The 17,538-nt window shown below is 40.6% G+C and overlaps 1 protein-coding gene across 1 annotated transcript in view; it reads right to left on the bottom strand.

Annotated features, from left to right (window-relative positions):
- CACNB4 (calcium voltage-gated channel auxiliary subunit beta 4) overlaps positions 1-17,538 on the bottom strand; it is a 266,305-nt gene that overhangs the window by 44,941 nt on the left and 203,826 nt on the right. The window contains exon 3 of the mRNA XM_064287451.1: positions 680-799. Coding sequence (XP_064143521.1) covers positions 680-799 — 120 coding nt within the window. The remainder of the gene's footprint in view (positions 1-679; positions 800-17,538) is intronic.

Genomic DNA, 17,538 nt, shown 5'->3' with positions numbered 1-17,538 from the left:
GCTCTGCTTTAAAAAAAAAAAGTTGGAAAGATGTAGGATAAGAGATCTCTAGTGTCTCTTCCAGTCCTAACATTGAAATATGCTAATTCGTTCCTTACTGCCTCCTGGGCAGAGATTCCCATGGGGTCTCTCCTTGTGGAATATCTGAAGGTCTATTTTGACAATGGCTTTTATTGCTCATCTTTGTTGCACTTTGCAGAGTTGTTCAAAGTCCAAAACTTCACACTGAACTTGAGTTAGGGGATTGAAACCAAAAGAGAAAAGTGGAGAGACCAACAGGGAGATCCATAGAACAACAGGGAACACACAGCCTGTAATAAAGGCTGATGTGATGGAGAATGACACGCCAAGAAAAAGTAGGGCAAGGGGGTACCCTAGGAGCCTCTCTGCCAACACATGGCAACTTTGATATCGACCACGATTGCTAAGTTGGAAGATGACCAGTAATTCACCACCAAGCCAAACAGAAGACGACAAAAGATCGGTGCCTCGGAAAAGGACCCCTAGGATCGTTACTAACCACTCCTAGGGGCGAATAGATCTGGGAGCCTTGCAGTCTGGTGCCTTATCTGGATGATCATAAAATGATTATTCCAGAGAAGTCTGAGGCAGGGCAAGCGCAGCTGATACCAGCTGAGCAACATGTCACTTTTGAACCAAAGACAGGGAAGAAAGTCACCTTTGCTCTCTCAAGCTGGATGGCTGCTTGCTGCTCTCTTTCCTGCCGAATGGCTTCCCGGTCCTCCTCCAAAGAGACATCAGAGTCAGAGGGCCTGCTTGTGTAGGAATCCGCTGAACCCTGGAAAGGAAAACACAGAGCAGTTTAAGTGAGGTGATATGTAGCTTCCTAAGTTGTCACATCCATAACAGTATCCTGGGATGTGTTCTTTTCATTTGCATGGAATTCGATGCAGACACTCTGCGCCTTATTGCAGATATAAATTTAGATGGCATAATATAGTTAAGCATCTGAAGGTAGCAATGTTGTGAAAGAAAATATTTTGACTAGATTAAGTGCTAGAAAGTAAACTGCAATGAAAATTATACAATATTCAGCCTCAATTCTTCTGGTTTTGTGCTATCTTTATATTAAGCCCATCTTCATTTTGTGGAACTTAAATTTTATTGCATTCTCTCTTTCGCATATAGATCTAAAGAAAAAAGAGACAGTCTATTACAAGAGCTAAATCCTACCTGTGTATTAGATTAAAGGTCATCTGTTTGTCTACGATTTCAACATAGCAAAGAGTATCCTGCATTAGTAAAACGAATTCCCCAGTTTCAAGGTCAACACGACTAGAGCCACTATTAAAGTTCAATCATTATCCTACCAGACCAGACCAGACCAGACCCGTTGTGTCAAGTCAATTCCGACTCACAGCAACCCTAAAAGACAAAGTAGAACTGCCCCATAAGGTTTCCAAGGAGCACCTGGTAGATTCCATCTGCCAACTTTTTGGTTAACAGCTGTAGCTCTTAACCGCTATGCCACCAGGGTCTCCCGTTATCCTACTGGCCCACAATTAACTTGGCCACAGAGCAGAAAAACAATCTTGAGGATGAAAACAAAGATGTTCTCAGATGAAGCCCACGCCTAGAAGGGCTATTTGAATGATGCTCAAGTCCAACCTGACTGATTTGGCTGAGGGCCTGGGGGTGCCTGACATTACTTGGTACTCTAGCCATAAGGAGAGATGAAAACCAGAGCAGCTAGTTAAAAATAAAACCCTCTAAAAGCTGGAAGTTTGTCTCTTGGCTGCTAAAGGAACTTCGTCCTTGCAGTTTACTTAAGATGGCATCAGAAGTTGATATTTGCATAGATGATGACATTTACACAGCAGAGATAGTGATAGGACTACTGTACTTGGAATGTTTCATAAATCGTGCACAGGTTTTGAAAAGTGTAGCTCTACCCATATAGGGGAGAACCTGCTATCCAGAGCAAAAAAGAACTCTATGAAATGGTTGACTGCTGAAACTGGCCTTTTGAAAGTTTTTCTACACTTAGAAATGGTAGGGTTCATTTATTTATACATTATCTGTGAATCTGCTGCCTATAAGGGGCAGCTTTGTCTTTGTTGAGGTCACCATTCTAGCTGGGGTGGTCGTTCTCATCACAGAAGAATCCCAGAGCGGATTATTCCTAGAAGTATAGATTTTATAACTGGGTGGTCTTTGATGTGTTTTAGCTCTGGTTCGGAAACCCTGGTGGCGTAGTGGCTAAGTGCTATGGCTGCTAACCAAAGGGTCGGCAGTTCAAATCCACCAGTTGCTCCTTGGAAACTCTATGGGGCAGTTCTACTCTGTCCAACAGGGTCACTATGAGTCGGAATCGACTCGACAGCATTGGGTTTAGTTTTTTTTAGTTTAGCTCTGGTTGTCTCTGCAATATACTCCTGAAAAACATTATACAAGTTACTGGGACACTCTAAAACTCAGTCTCCACATCTGTAAAATGGGGACATTGCATACTTCATAGGGTTGCTGTGAGGATTAAATGGAATAAAATATAATAAGCAGCTACTATTTATTGAGCCTTCATTATCTCACCAGCACTGGGCTAGATGCTTGCACACCTCACCTCAGTAAACTCTCCTAGCGGTGGAAGAGCTGGAATTCAAACCAGAGTGTCCAGCTTCAGAGCTGGCAGTTTCAAACCTTACAGCAAGCTGCGTTTGATGTTAAAATACTTATCCTATGACCTGACACATACATAATAGGCCTACAATGAACATCACTCTCACCCCTGTTTCCTAATGCTGACATTTCTACATTGATACAAAGAATTAGGAGATACTCATCATTATTCAGCTCACTCATCGTATGGAAAATAGCCCATCTTGAAATGCATCCATTTTTCTTATGATATTTATTGCCTACAAAACATGCTGTAAATATAACTCAATGTGTTCAAGTGCTTTATGTAGCCCTTTTGACTGCCCTTTAGAGAGGAAATGCATTTATTCACCAAGTTAGAACCAAAGTCCTCTGTGCAAATCCACTGAGGAAAAACACGGACCCACAGAATGGATAAGTACAGGGCGACTGTTTCGGAGATGCATTTTTTCTTAAAAAGAAAGCTAGCTTGAATTCCTTTAAACCCGAGAGTTCTCTCAGAACACAACTGATGTCCACGTGCATGTGTTTAAAATCCAGAGTAAGAAAGGGAAGAATGTTTCTAAAATATATGTGGAAACTGTTTTTGACTTAGTCCTAGGGAATGCTCGGCTGGAAGTGTGATGCGTGTGGTGGATCATGGTAAGGTGTTGGACGGGCTGTTGTGAAGGTATCCTGGGCCATGAAGTGATTATGATGCAGTGTATGAGGAAAGAGGCCGTTGCCTTGTTTTGACAACATGTGCAGGCGAAGGCTAATGACCACAGTTCACGAGAAAGCAAGCTGCCTGCTGGAGCAGTGAGTCCAACGGCTAAAATACACAATCCACTGTTGACACTAGGAGGTGGCTAATTTCCTGAAACTACCTTAATGACTTTTCAAATCCTGGCATACAATCATCTCTGAGCACACAAAGAAGTGACTCAAGAACTCCTGCAAATGCACTTCATTTTGAAATGTGAACAAGACTGTGAGAATTTCAAAATTACTTAATAAGCTCTACTGTTGCCAACTATGTAGAAGCAGAAGCTTCTGTTTACTTCCCTGTTTCTAAGAATATCGGTAAAGGGAAAAATAAAGCACTATGATATCCATTTTCAAAATTACGGTGTTTTATCATCACAACACAGACTCTGGGTTTTTTTCAGTGTCATCTACATTTCTTTGAATGCAAAAATCATTGTTGGTGTCTCTAAAGGTCCTGGGGAAAGCAGAGGTACTACACTGAGAGCCCAAATTTAGCCCATAGACATGTTCTGTTTGTCTGACACAGAATGGTTTCTTGTTTTTATTTATTTTTGTCTTGTTTTAATTTAACTGCCTGAAAAAGTGTATAGACCAGTCCCAAAAGAAAAAAAGAAAAGGATCTAGGTTATTCACAGAGGGAAGAGCAAGCAAGACACAGTGAGGTTGGGAGGAGATGGCCTGGGCTTCAGAGGAGGAAGGACCTGGGAAGGGGAGGCATGGGCGGGCTTGGTAAGACTGGAATGGGGTGGACAGGGATTACCCAGAGGTCTGGTTAAACATTTAATAAACAGGAACAGTGAAACAGCAAGAAGGAAATAATGCTAGATGCTAACAGGACAGAATGGAAGATATAAATGATATAATCCCTGGCCAAAGCTGGAAATTGCAGCCCCGAAGGCTTCTAACTTTCCAGCATTCCATTTCATACAGTAGGTGAGGAGTAAGTCTCTCCACTTAGCGAGTACTCCAAAACCAAGCCATTAACCTATACGCAAGAAGCATGACAGAGGCCAGTTCCGCAAAAGTTCCTAAACAGACACCATTCCAAGTCACATCCTGGAGTCTCCGATGAATCAACTAAACAGGAAAAAAATGGAAACAAACAAAAATAATTGGCTGCAGGTCTCTTCATATATGTGTGTGTGTGTGTTAAAATATATATTTAGAGAGAAAGAGAGAAAACACCCTGGTGGTGTAACGGATAAGCACTCAGCTGCTAACTGAAAGGCTGGCAGTTGAGAACCACACAGAGGGTCTGCAGGAGAAAGACCTGGCGATTTGCTTCCATAAAGATTACAGCCAAGAAACCCTACATGGCAGTTCTATTCTGTCACATGCGGTTGCTATGAGTTGGAACAGATTCAACGGCAGCCACGACGCAACCTATGCGTGTACGTGTGTGTGTTTAATCTTAAGAGCCATAAAAGAATGCATTCTTGTGAACATGCACAGAAAGAAACACGTCTTTCCATTACAATAAAAGCCATATTCTTCTTTTTCCCTCATCTTCCGTATTGAAAACAGATTCCAGCTGCATAGTTTCTGTGAATCTTCTTGAGAACAAAACATAAAATGCTGGTAGAAACACTGGAAAACCAGTTCACTCTTATCTCCTGGGAAAAGGAAAGTGATCTCAGGTCAAACAAGGGCTTCTTCTCATTCCCAAGGAGAGAGAGTCGTGATGTAGTAGGAGACGGGCCATGCACTTCGGGGCTAGGCCATGTTGGGTTTTGATACTGTCTCCAGTTATTGAGAGCTGTAGATCTTCAGCAAGTTATTTTAATTCTCTGAGTCTCAATTCCCTCCTCTGTAAACCGGGCATTATAATGCATCCCCTGTAGAGTTTCCTGGCGTTTAATTTGCAACAGAGCATCATTTCTTTTCCATCGTAGGGAAATTAAGGAAATGCCAGCTATTAATCCTTGGCTCACTAATTAAGGTTTTTGGCAGCTTTTCAATATTAAATTTTTGGCTTCCCTAGCATTTTAGAATTCATATTTTTTTCAACAGCTTTATTAAGGCATAATTTACATACCAGCTCCTCCCATTTTAAAGGTACAATTTAATGTTTTTAGTAAATTTGCAGAGCTGTCCAACCATCACTATAATATAATGTGAGAACATTTCCATCACCTCAAAGACAACCTCATGCCTGTTTGCAGTCAGTCACTCCCCATTCCCACCTCTAGAGTTAGGCTTCTGCTTTACTTACCATGTCCTTTTAACCTTGAAATATACTTTCTCTTTTTAAGAGTAATTTTAGATATATTATTAAATTATAGCAAGGAAAAGGGAGAATTGACAAATGTTTGATTTTAAACTGCATTAATACTGGAACAGAATCTTGTAATTGTTGGAAGTGTTTGGCTTCATGGTTGAACAGTCATGGGTCTCTCACTTACTCACTTAGCATCTACCACCTGTCAGGTACAGTAATGGCCACTATGTGAGAAGAAGCAAAGTGCTTAACTTTTCCAAGCTGGTTTCCTTATCTGCAAAATGAAAATGAAACCCTTCTTCAGGTTTATTTTGGAGAATAAATAAGATAACATATGTACAACCTAGTGTATACGCTTAATTCTGGCACATAGGAAACTAGCGTTGTCCAAGATAACTTTCTGTCATGACGGAAATGCTCTGTATTGGTGCTGTCCAATACAATAGCCACTAGCCAAATGTGCCTATTGAGCACTTGAAATATTGTCAGTGAAACTGAAGAACTGAATTTTTAATTTGTTTAATTTTAAAATTTATTTCATTTTCTTTAAATAGCCATATGTAGCTAGGGGCTACCATATTGGACTGTACAGTAGTAAAAAGTAAACAGTAGTACATACTCAAAATGTTAGTTTTGCCCTCCAAACCCACTGCTGTTGAATCAATTCTGACTCATAGAGGATCAGGGTAAAACTGCTCCATGGGGTTTCCAAGGCTGTAATCTTTACAGAAGCAGACTGCCACATCTTTCTCCCTCTGAGCAGCTGGTGGGTTTGAACCGACCTTTCAGTTAGCAACCAAGTGCTTAATCACTGTGCCACCAGGGCTCCTTCCAGATCAGACAAGTGAACATTAAACTTGGCATAAATTTGGTATTTTAATAGTTGCATTAAATGAACTGATAGTGCAGTGTCCAGAGAAACAACATCACTACCAGTGGTCTTAAGCTGGTTTCTCTCCACTGAGCTTGCAAGGACATGACTGTGCACTTTTCCAAGTTGCAAAAGGAACAAAGATCTTTCTTGATTACTCTCCCAGATTTCTCACGGTAGATGGGCTGTCTACCCATCTAAGGTTGTCCTTAGGTAAAACGGTCTCCGAGGTACTTTTATTTATACAGGCCAGCCCCTCCATTTCTCAAAGATGCTCTTCTTTCTTCCTCTTCACTGCCTTCACCAAACACATCCAGGACTCTTTGCTAGGGATTCAAGTCTAGTGGGCTGCAGGATCTGTCTGCAAGTGGCCTATGTCATGCCTGATACAAAGCAGGACCTCAGGTTCATGGATAGAAAGAAAAATGATCTCCCAACAAAATCAATCTACTTTTGTTCCATGACTTCGAGTTCTTCCTAGGTGGTTGGTTAATTGATCTTGACCAATGTTTTGCTTACTTGGCATGGTGTTAATTGTTAGCAACCCCATTCCCATAACATGAGATTTTTTTTTTAATAGTATTTTTCAGTGCCTTTGTCCAGAGCACTGGACCACATGTAAATTTCTGGTGCCTAGGCAGAGCGAAGAATTCTTGAAATTTTGCCTCAGAGATGACAATTTACTCAACTTTTCCCTGAGGCATCTTGTGACATTTTTTGTAAAGAGATTCTTAAAACATATTGGCTGGAGAAATAAGGCAAGTTCTGCTTTCCAACCACTGCAGACCACTTATATTAGACATCTAAAAAGTTGAAACCCCGTCACTAATCTAAGCTTCACTTTAGGCTTCTAAGAGCAGTCAGGGTCGCAAAGATGCATAAAAGGCCATGAAGGGAAGGGAAGAGAATGGACGTTTACTATCACGCCCTATATGTGAGTCACTACCTTATGGAGTTTATATTATCACAATAATCCTAGGAAGGAGGCTATATTTATCCCCATTCCATTTTACAGATGAGGCATCTCAGATAACAAGAGCAGCCCTCCAAACTACTATCCCTCTTCTTACGTTCGGGGGGAGGGGGATTGGTAAAATCTTTTCTTTAAATTTAACCTATAAAATTTGATACAAAAATTACATTACAATGCCAAACATTTTAGTCACCTTCAGTAAAATGAAATAATAGTCTACAATATTTTGTTAAAAGTTGACCATATACCAAAATATCTCTAATTCAGAATGAAGCACACAGGTAGAGAAACGCCAACCTGAGTTTAGGGAAGTGAACTGCAGACTGCTTTCCAAAAAACATGACTGGCTTTTTCTGAGTTCACATGATATCCCGAGACAACGAGCAGTTTGACTGGCAAATTTCTTTCAGCTGCTACTTTAATAACGCATTTTCATTGCTGGCAGGAGACTCTGAGGTGCCTGTGTGAGTCTTCTTTTTCTCTTAGGTGATAACTCCTTCAACTGTGCTCATACTTCTTTTATACAGATTATTTCATATAATTAAAAGCAAAGATAAATTTTATAGGCTTTACCTGAATGGTCTCATTATTGAAATCCAAATTAGTGAAGTCCTACTATAACCACTTTATATAAATTAAACAAAGTGACATTCAGTTAGAAAACCTTGCCCACCTTCCCCTTCTCATTGGGTTGACTAGTTTGGCAATCCCTGTAACTGCCCCATTTCAAGCAGGTATTTCTTTAGATTGCCAGTCCGAGAAGGGGACCCATTACTGGAGATACAATAACAACAGAAGAATTTGTAACTGACCTCAAAAGTACAAGCAGGGAGGTGCCAAAAAGGCCTAGATGGAGCTGGAAGGGAAATCTGTATCAGCCATGGCCACTTAGGCACTTCTGGGGAAGGAGAAGTTGAGATGTGGGCCAACAGCAGATCTGCAAGTGAACCAATGCTGGTGGTGGTGGTGGGGAGGGCCGATTCCTTTTACATAAGAATGAATCATAAGCAATTGCCACTTTTATAAAATTTCATACAGTTCAACTTAATACATAGGGTGGGAACAACAAAAGGTAAAGATTATAATGGATACCAAAAAAAAAACAAACCCATTCATTCCAACTCACAGCCACCCTATATGACAGAGTAGAACTGCCCCTCAGAGTTTCCAAGGAGTGGCTGCTAACCGACCTTCTGGTTAGCAGCCAAGCTCTTAACCACTGCCCCACCAGGGCTCCTTATACGGATGATAGCTAGCAAAAACTGCTTTGATAATCAGTGCATAACAATGTACAAGTATATAAGAAGTGCTACCTCAACAAGCACAGTTAGCAATAAATCAAAAACCTTCTGAGACTAAAGAGTAACAAAAGTTGAAAAAAGCCAAGAGCACAGAACTTCATCTTAACAGCAGGGATGTTGAGGCTGTGGCGCGCCCTTTCCGTCAGGGAAAAGGAAAGTAATCACCTGTTGGGAGAAGGTGGCCTCAAGCAATCAACTGTTATTCTGTACAGGCTACAGAACAGCATCATGGGACACTGAGCAGCCACATCAGGAGCCAGCCCTGCCTAGTCAAAACTTAGTGAGACCATCTGACCAATCCATGTGACACAGGTGAGCGTGTGGGTCACTACGCCTGGCCAATCCCAGCACTGCCACAAGGTCTCCATTCAAGGGCAGCAGTTCAAGCTGCACTAACCCAGTTTTAGCATAGATGTCAAAAAGGAAACAGCAGTATTTGCTCAGGAAATCCTGAATGCGCTGCTGGTAGGTGCAGAGCTGTATACTGATGAGGCAGCTAAAAGCTTCTTGTAAACGAGGATTTTCATCAGCCTTCCGGTAAAGTGACTGTCTGAGAAATGCTTCCTTCTTATGTCTCCCCTGCGCGCCCCCCGCCCCCACCCCACAGAGTGATTTACAAAGCAGCCCACAAACACTACTTTCACGCCATGGACTATTCTTGACAGTCATATTAGCAATGTGCTAACAGTGTATATGTTTCCCCTAAAAGTAATTTCAGGCTATCACTTGTATTTTAAAAAACAAAACAATACTTTCCCTTCTGGCATATAGAGGGAGAAATAATATAGCTTAATTTAGAAGAGAAGAAGAAAGCAGGGAAAAGGCTAGAATCTCTGCTGTGTCTGTGCTGGATTAAAATTATCCTTAAATAATTCTTTGGAATTATGTTTTACTGGCTAAAGTTTCTGATTAAAGGAGTGACTCTTTGTGTCTAAAGGAATCCAGGTCTGCCATCAAGAACAGACTCTGAAATAACTGCATCTACACATTGACCCCTATACATTGTAAATTAATATATGATACAGGAAATCTTTCAAATCAATGGAAGAGCATAATTATTTAACAGTGTTGGGACACTTGGAAAAAAACATCATTTGGAAGAAAATAAAGGTAGATACCTATTTCAGTCTTCATATAAAAATAAATTGCAGGTGAAGAGACCTACATAGCAGAAACCGTGACTAAAGTTTTAAAATAGCATGCCAAAATGTTCGGAAGCCATGAAAAGAAAAGACTGATAAATTTGACTAAAACTTTTTAAACATTGGTCTAGAAACAAAGTATAATAATCAGTCAAAATGCAAACAGAAAAAAAAAACCTATCACATAAATGATCTGAGTTTAATGTCTTCATATTCAAAAACCCCAACACCCACTTCGGTCCAGTCGATTCCAATAGCAACCCTATAGGACAGGGTAGAACTGCTCCACGGGGTTTCCAAGGCTGTAAATCTTTATGGAAGTAGGCTGCCACATCTTTCTCCCTGGAAGAGGCTGGTACATTCGAACCCGGGACCTTTTGATCAGCAGTCAAGCACTTTAAGCACTGCACCTCCAGGGCTCCTTCCATATTCAAAAAGCTCTAACAAACTAATAACAAAAAATGAATAATCCACCGTCCTCTTCACTCACCAGTATGGGAAAGGAATAAAAACAGAAAAAGGAACAAGAATGTACATCAATCATATGACAAGATTTACAGCCTCCTTCCTAAGTAAAAAGAAAATGCAAATTAGAGTAAGATACTACTTTTCACCTACTAGATTAGCAAAAATCGAAGCATTTGATAGTACCCACTAACAGCGAGGATTCAGGGAAACAGGCATTCACATATTTTTGTAAGAATGTAGACTGGTGCAATATTTTGGGAGGTAATTAGGCAAAATCAAGCAAAATTAAAATGCACATAAATTTTCACCCAGAAATTCTACTTTAGAAAATGTATCCTACAGATATATATGTATAAATGCATATACAAAAATACTTACTAGAGTATTGCTTTCTGATAGCAAAAGAATGAGAAAGACCCTGTATGTTTAAACATAGGAGACATGTTTAAAAATATCATGGCTCATCCATAAAACAGGATAGTATGTGGACATTAAAAAGCATGACACAGGCCTCTAAGTAATGACATACAGAATTTTAAGTCAGAAGATCAAATTGTAAAATATCCAGTATACTGTTTTAAAATTGTGTTAAAATCTGTATGTTGAGAGCCTATTATGTGGCAATACACCTGTGTGGGCTGGAGGAGAGAAACAGACTTAAACATTTCACATTACACCTTTCTGTTCAGTCTAAATGTTTACCATGAGTGTTTTTTTAAATAAAAACTAGTGTACATGTATCTATATACATATTTGTGTATATAATACAAATATCTACGTATATATTTTTTACAGAGTCGTGCAGCTTAAAATTACTTGCATTAATCCCAAATTATGATTTTGATACACACTAAATATTAGCAATAATTATAATAGCAAAAACAATAATAGCAGCTATTATTTATTGAGTAGTGCTTAATATGTCCTATAGTCAATGTTACACATTTTTATTAATACGGGTCTCTGGAAAAAAATACCCCCTGTGAAAAGACTAAGGCCCCCAAAAAAAAAAAAACAAAGGCAATGTTAATATAAGTTTTTCTCTCTTTGGTCACCAGACTATCCCCGAAATTTGTGATAGGTCTTACGTTAAAAACAAAATGATGCAGCTTAGTGTAGTAGTTTAAATTTAGCACAAATGCTATTATTTCAACTATAAGATAGTGAATGGTTTGGGGGATTTGAGAGGCATGGTGGGTCCTCTGTACATATAAGGCTGAGCCAATGAATGCTTAATTGCTCCTGCTAAGAGCCACACCTCCCCTAATTGGTTCAAAGGCGGAAGGAAACCTCCAGCAGCTTACTGTAACAGAATATGCACTCCAGGCTACTCCATTCCCTGCAGAATTTCTATCCCTCCTTTGTTTCTTTGGGGCCTCTATAAGACCTACAACACCACCCAGTCCTCCCCATCAGCATTCGCCAACTCCATATGGAGTTTGGAGTGGCAAGAGCCCAAACTCTTCCCTGAGGTTGTGACTTTCCTCCCCATGGGTCCAGAAAGGGGAGGAAACGAAAGCAAGGCTCGCTTTTGGTCTCCTAGCTGCTAATTTTGTGTTCTCTGTGTAAGATCCTATTAGGTTAGAGGAAAAGAACTTATTCCTGGCTCAACCCTTGGAACTAGGAAATGATGCTTTAACTGGAATAAAACAGCACTTTACAGACGTTATCTAATTTAGTCACCATAAAATCTTTAAGAAGTAGAGTTCATTATCTGTATCGGAGTAAACAAGGCCTAGAGATACCAGGTAATACACTGAAGGTCATATAGCCATTGAGGTGGGGAACCAGGATGCACATCCTGCTCTGACTCTAAAACCCTTGCTAATGACCACATCCAGTGGAAGTGCTAGTAGACTCTACTGGATGAGCAGATGATTGAGGTTAGAAGTATAGACAAAAAAACAAATCAATCTGTCTCTCTCTCCCTCTGTCTCTCTACTGAACTAACAATTACAGAGCACGCCATGTTCTCTCTAATATATTATCTTGATTTCTTATCCAAAGATCTTTTGAGGTCTTACAGAGGTCAAAGTCACCCAGACATCAACTGGTATCACTGAGACTTACCTTTCAGGATCCAGTTCTAAGCAGCATCACCTACTAGATGATCTCTAAGGCTCCTCTGAGGTCTTTGCTGGAAGATGTCTTCATAGTGCCAGGAATTAAGGCAAGCACTTGGTGACGGAACATTCATTTGAATGTTATTAAGGATGTGATTATCAACATGCAATCAACCATTACTAAGGATGTGATTATCAAGCTTGCAGATTTTCTCTCCCCTTCCTTCCGGCCTATCCGATAGCTCATTAATATATCAAACTGGTCATGGATAACATCTGCATATTTTTTGGTTAGCAACTTTTTTGGACCAAAAAAAAAAAAAAGATGAAATTATTGATTAAAATGAATCTTGGGGGGAAAAATGAATCTTGGAGAAATGCTACAATTTAATTTATTCCAGTCACCTATATCTTTCACTAAGAGATACAAAGAGGAGCCCAACTGTAAATATGAGAGCTGGAATAGAACCAGCAGTTCAGAGTGGGGCTTTAAAGCTAGACTGCCTGGGCTGGGATCCTAACGCTGCCATTTACTAGATGTAAACTTTTGGACAAGATGCTTAATATGTCTTTGGCTTACTTTCTGAAAATGAATATATTAAAATTGAACTCATGGAGCTGCTGGGAAGATTACACACTCAGACAGTGTAGGCACTCTACAGAGGAAGCACGAGATACAGGTTAGCTAGTACCACACCATTTATGAATTTATCCAGGCCCTTTTTTGTTTTTTTTTGTTTGTTTGTTTCTTAGGAAACCCTGGTGGCGTAGTGGGGAAGAGTTCAGCTTCTAACCAAAAGGTCAGCAGTTCGAATCCTCCAGGCGCTCCTTGGAAACCCCATGGGGCAGTTCTACTCCGTCCTAAAGGGTCGCTATGAGTCAAAATTGACTTGACGGCAATGGGTTTGGTTTTTGGTTTGTTTCTTGGGTCAGGCTATTATGCTGTTTGTAACCCTTCTCTAAAGCAAGTGGTTAAGTACTCGGCTACTAACCAAAAGGTTGACGGTTCAAACCCACCCAGAGGTGCCTTGAAAGAAAGACCTGGTGATCTGCTTCCAAAAAGGTCACAGCCATGAAAACCTGAAGAAGCACAGTTCTACTGTCAAACACAAAGGGTTACCATAAGTCAGGATCAAACTGATGGCTACTAAAAAAAAAAATACTAGTTGCTGGTTAAAGGATGGGTAGGGATGTAAAGCTCAAATTAATCAAGATGACTAGAAATTAAATGCTCCAGTACAAACTTTGACTGGAACCATTAAAGGTGTTGGCTAAATTTAGGAATTCTGTCAGCTTCATTCCTCCACGCTCTTTTCTGTGTGTAAAAGCTGTGTTTACTCAGGAGCAATCACCGCTTCCAGAATAGCCAAGGCTGCTGTCCTTGGCACATGAGGCTGATGGCTCCCGATCCATTCTCCACTCGGAGCTGTGGAGCTGTTACAAGCTGCGCTCCCATTAGCAGGGGTGGATGTGGGCTGCCCTCTCCTCTTTATGATTTCAGCACCAAATTCAAGGTAGCCAGGGCCAGTTACCAATCACAAAGCACAGTCCTGTCCTTGGCTAACCCACCCACACCCCAGGCCTCAGGGCCAGTCCTCGCAACAAAACCAGCCAATCCATCAAAAACTTTTAGAATCTGAAACAGGTTCAAAGAGTCTCCTCTGAGAGAGACAAGACACTCTCCTCCCTTCCAAAAGCTGAATGTGGGCTTTCTGGCCACAGAGTACGCCCTTCTGTCATTTCAATTAGAAAAATAAGGTAGCCTGTTACTTTTATTCAGCTACATTTTGCTTTTCAATTTTCTTGCTCTTTCTGCTTCCTTAAAACACATGCTTAGAAGGTGAAAAATGTTCCCCATTTTAAATCTGCATTTAATTTATTAAAATTGGGTCTTCTGTTATGACTCTTATTCGGCAGCTTGATAGATAAGAAAAAAGTCATGAATAGCCTACATATGTAACTGAAAGGGCTGGTCTAAAATAAATCAACAAATATTTGAGTACCATAGTCCTAGAGTCTGCTGTTAGGTGTGGTGATGGTTACAGAATAAAAACCAAGTTCAAGTGATGGCAAGAGCCTGAGAATAGAAGTACCCAGTTCAACTAGCTGCCATCAATTTTAACTAATGGCAACCCCATATATGCCAAAGTAAAACTGTACTCCATAGGATTTTTTTTTAATTGTACAATATTTTTTTAATTGTACTTTAGATGAAGGTTTACAGAGCAAACTAGCTTCTCATTAAACAATTAGTACACATATTGTCTTGTGACATTGGTTGCCAACCCCATATCAACACTCTCCCCTTCTCTACCTGGGTTCCCTACTATTACCAGCTTTCCTGTCCCCTCCTGCCTTCTCGTCCTTGCCCCCAGGCTGGTGTGCCCATTTACTCTCATTTTTTTTTTTTTATGGGCCTATCTAATCTTTGTCTGAAGGGTGAACCTCAGGAGTGACTTCATTACTGAGCTAAAAGGGTGTCTGGGGGCCATACTCTCAGGGTTTCTCTAGCCTCTGTAAGACCAGTAAGTCTGTTCTTTTTTTTTTTTTTTTTTTTTTTTGTGAGTTAGAATTTTGTTCTACATTTATCTCCAGCTCTGTCCAGGAACCTCTATTGTGATCCCTGTCACAGCAGTCAGTGGTGGTAGTCCACAGGGTTTTTAACGGCTGCTTTTTTTTTCTTTTTTCTAGAAATAGATCATCAAGCCTGTCTTTCAAGGTGCCTCTGGGTTGACTTGAATCTCCAATCTTTTGGTTAGCAGCCAAGCACATTAACAATTTGCACTACCCAGGGGCTCCTGAGAAGTGAAAAAGGGGGCTCATATCAAAACATAAAAGACAGGGTGACCATTCTGTGAGAAAGCTTCTTCCTCACTGTGCTAATACTGAAAGCTCTTCTCTCATCAATATTTCAGAGATGTGAAAACCCCTTCCATGTTGCCACAACAAAGCTCAGAGAGACCCACAGTGCAGAAGAGGACAACACTGAGAACCACAGCCAACATTTGGCAGGCACAAGTGGAAGAGAGCAGGAGGAACACTCCAGTGGAGGTGGCCTGAGGAACAGAATAGGACTAAGCCGTTGAACCATGCTTCACAAGGGCTCTAGAAAGAAGGGGACCTGGAGATATTTTCCTTATCTTCACCAGGGTGAGGGTGCTACCAAGTTCCCAGGGGCAAGTGACCAGAAGTTAGTACCCAACATCCTTTCAGTCTTTGTAGCAGGGACACAGTAGAGAAAGTATGCTTAACTGTTTAGTTCTTGGGGCCCTGGTGGCCAGTGGTTAAGAGCTATGGCTGCTAACCAAAACGTCAGCAGTTCAAATCCACCAGCGGTTCCTTGGAAATCCCATGGGGCAGTTCTCTGTCCTAGAGGGTCGCTATGAGTCAGAATCGACTCAACGGCAATGGGTTTGATTTTTTGTGGGGAGGGCTTAGTTCTCACCCCACAGTATAAAGCTTTAGTCATTCTTACTAAATCTTTTACTGCTTTTATCAAGTTCCAAATAAAATATATCTTCAGGTGTTGCTAAAAATATATATGTGGACCAGGTGAACCTAACTGACAACTGCTGACAGCTTCCAGGTATCTCCAGAGGACAGAGCAGGTAAGTGGCCCTTCATACTCCATACTCGTTGGTGCCCAAACAATGCTAGGTCATGTCTGGTTGTCTACTGGACACTATGCAATTCAAATCAACAAACTATAACAAGAACACAAAGGTAGTTAGCGAACAGAAGAGGAACAGATTAATTCTGTCTGAGGAATACAAGACCTAGGGAGTGGGGGATGGAGAGTTAAGCAGGGCTGTCAGGAATAGGTTGTCCTTGAACAGGAAAAGAAGTCAGCACAAGGCACTCCAGACAGGGAGGGCAGCAAAGCCAAAGGCAGGAAAATAAAGCGAATGCTTGAAGTATGATGAATTTCTGCAACGTTGCGGTCACATTGTGGTAGGAATTGTGGTAATACTAAAGAAGCAAGAGGTATGTTCCCTGCTTTTAAATAGTTTACACTCCAGCTGAGAAGATAAGCCAAGTGTTCATGAAACAAAGCAATTCAGTGCTGATTATATTCTTTTAAAGAAAAGAAATTAGGTCCACTGACTTTGGAGTTGGAAGAAGGCAGAGGTCAAATCTGAGGGTAGTCAAACCAATGAGACACAGAGAGAAGGCAGCGCTTGAATTGCATCTTCATAATATGCTGGGGTCAGAAAAGTGTCGCCAAGGCATTTCAAGAAAAATTGGAGGCAGAGTGAATACAGGCATGAAAGCAGTACCTTGTCTTATGTGTGGAGTAAAGAGAAGTTCAAAGATTCATGTTGAAGAGTAGTTGGAAACAAAATTGTAGCATAGAATAAATGCAGATCACTGCAAATTGCAGAAGCTAGTCAGAGGTGTTTACTGACATGGTTGCAAGCAAAAGGCTGATGCCATACTTAAATAGGAGAGTTTCAGATGGAAAGGGTGGCATCAGGAAGATCTCTCTGGAAGTGTGAAAAATTGCAGTTAGAGAGACTGATTGGGATATCGATAGGCGATCACAACAGTGGGAAAGGAAAGGCAAATGCAAACCAGAAACATATTTCAAAGAACATATTTTAAAAATGGTTGAGAGGGCATAGGGGAATACAGAAGTTGCTGACTGCTTAGTATGTGTTAGACACTGTATTAAATGGTGGCTAAAGGTGAGAACACATCATCAGGAAAGGCTAATCACTAGAAAAGGACATCACGTTTGGTAAAGTGATGGTTTGGCAAAAACAAGAGAAACCTTCCATGAGATGAACTGACAGAGTGGCTGCAACAATGGGCTCTAACATACAAAGGATTGTGAGGATGGCACAGGAGCAGGCAATGTCTGTTATAGACAAGGCTGCCAAGAGTGACAGCCAACTCAACGGCAACTAACAACAACAACAGAGGTGAAAAAGGAGGGTGAAAACATCTTTTAATTTAGTCATTTTTGATTTGAAGACTTCTAAATATTTTAAGATATTTTTTAAACTATGTTGACATCCATCAACAAATTCTCAGCATTTGTGTTCAACATAAACAAAGAGAAACAAAAAGCAGAACTGATAAGAGAGAACCTAGTAGAGGTTGGGAAGTTTGAAAATAGAGTCTATCTAACAAGCCCAA

Source organism: Loxodonta africana, chromosome 6 (genome assembly GCF_030014295.1).
Source record: "Loxodonta africana isolate mLoxAfr1 chromosome 6, mLoxAfr1.hap2, whole genome shotgun sequence".
Classification (NCBI taxonomy): Eukaryota; Metazoa; Chordata; class Mammalia; order Proboscidea; family Elephantidae; genus Loxodonta; species Loxodonta africana.
Note: the sequence above shows the minus strand (reverse complement) of the source record. Positions and strands in the feature narration are given on the sequence as shown.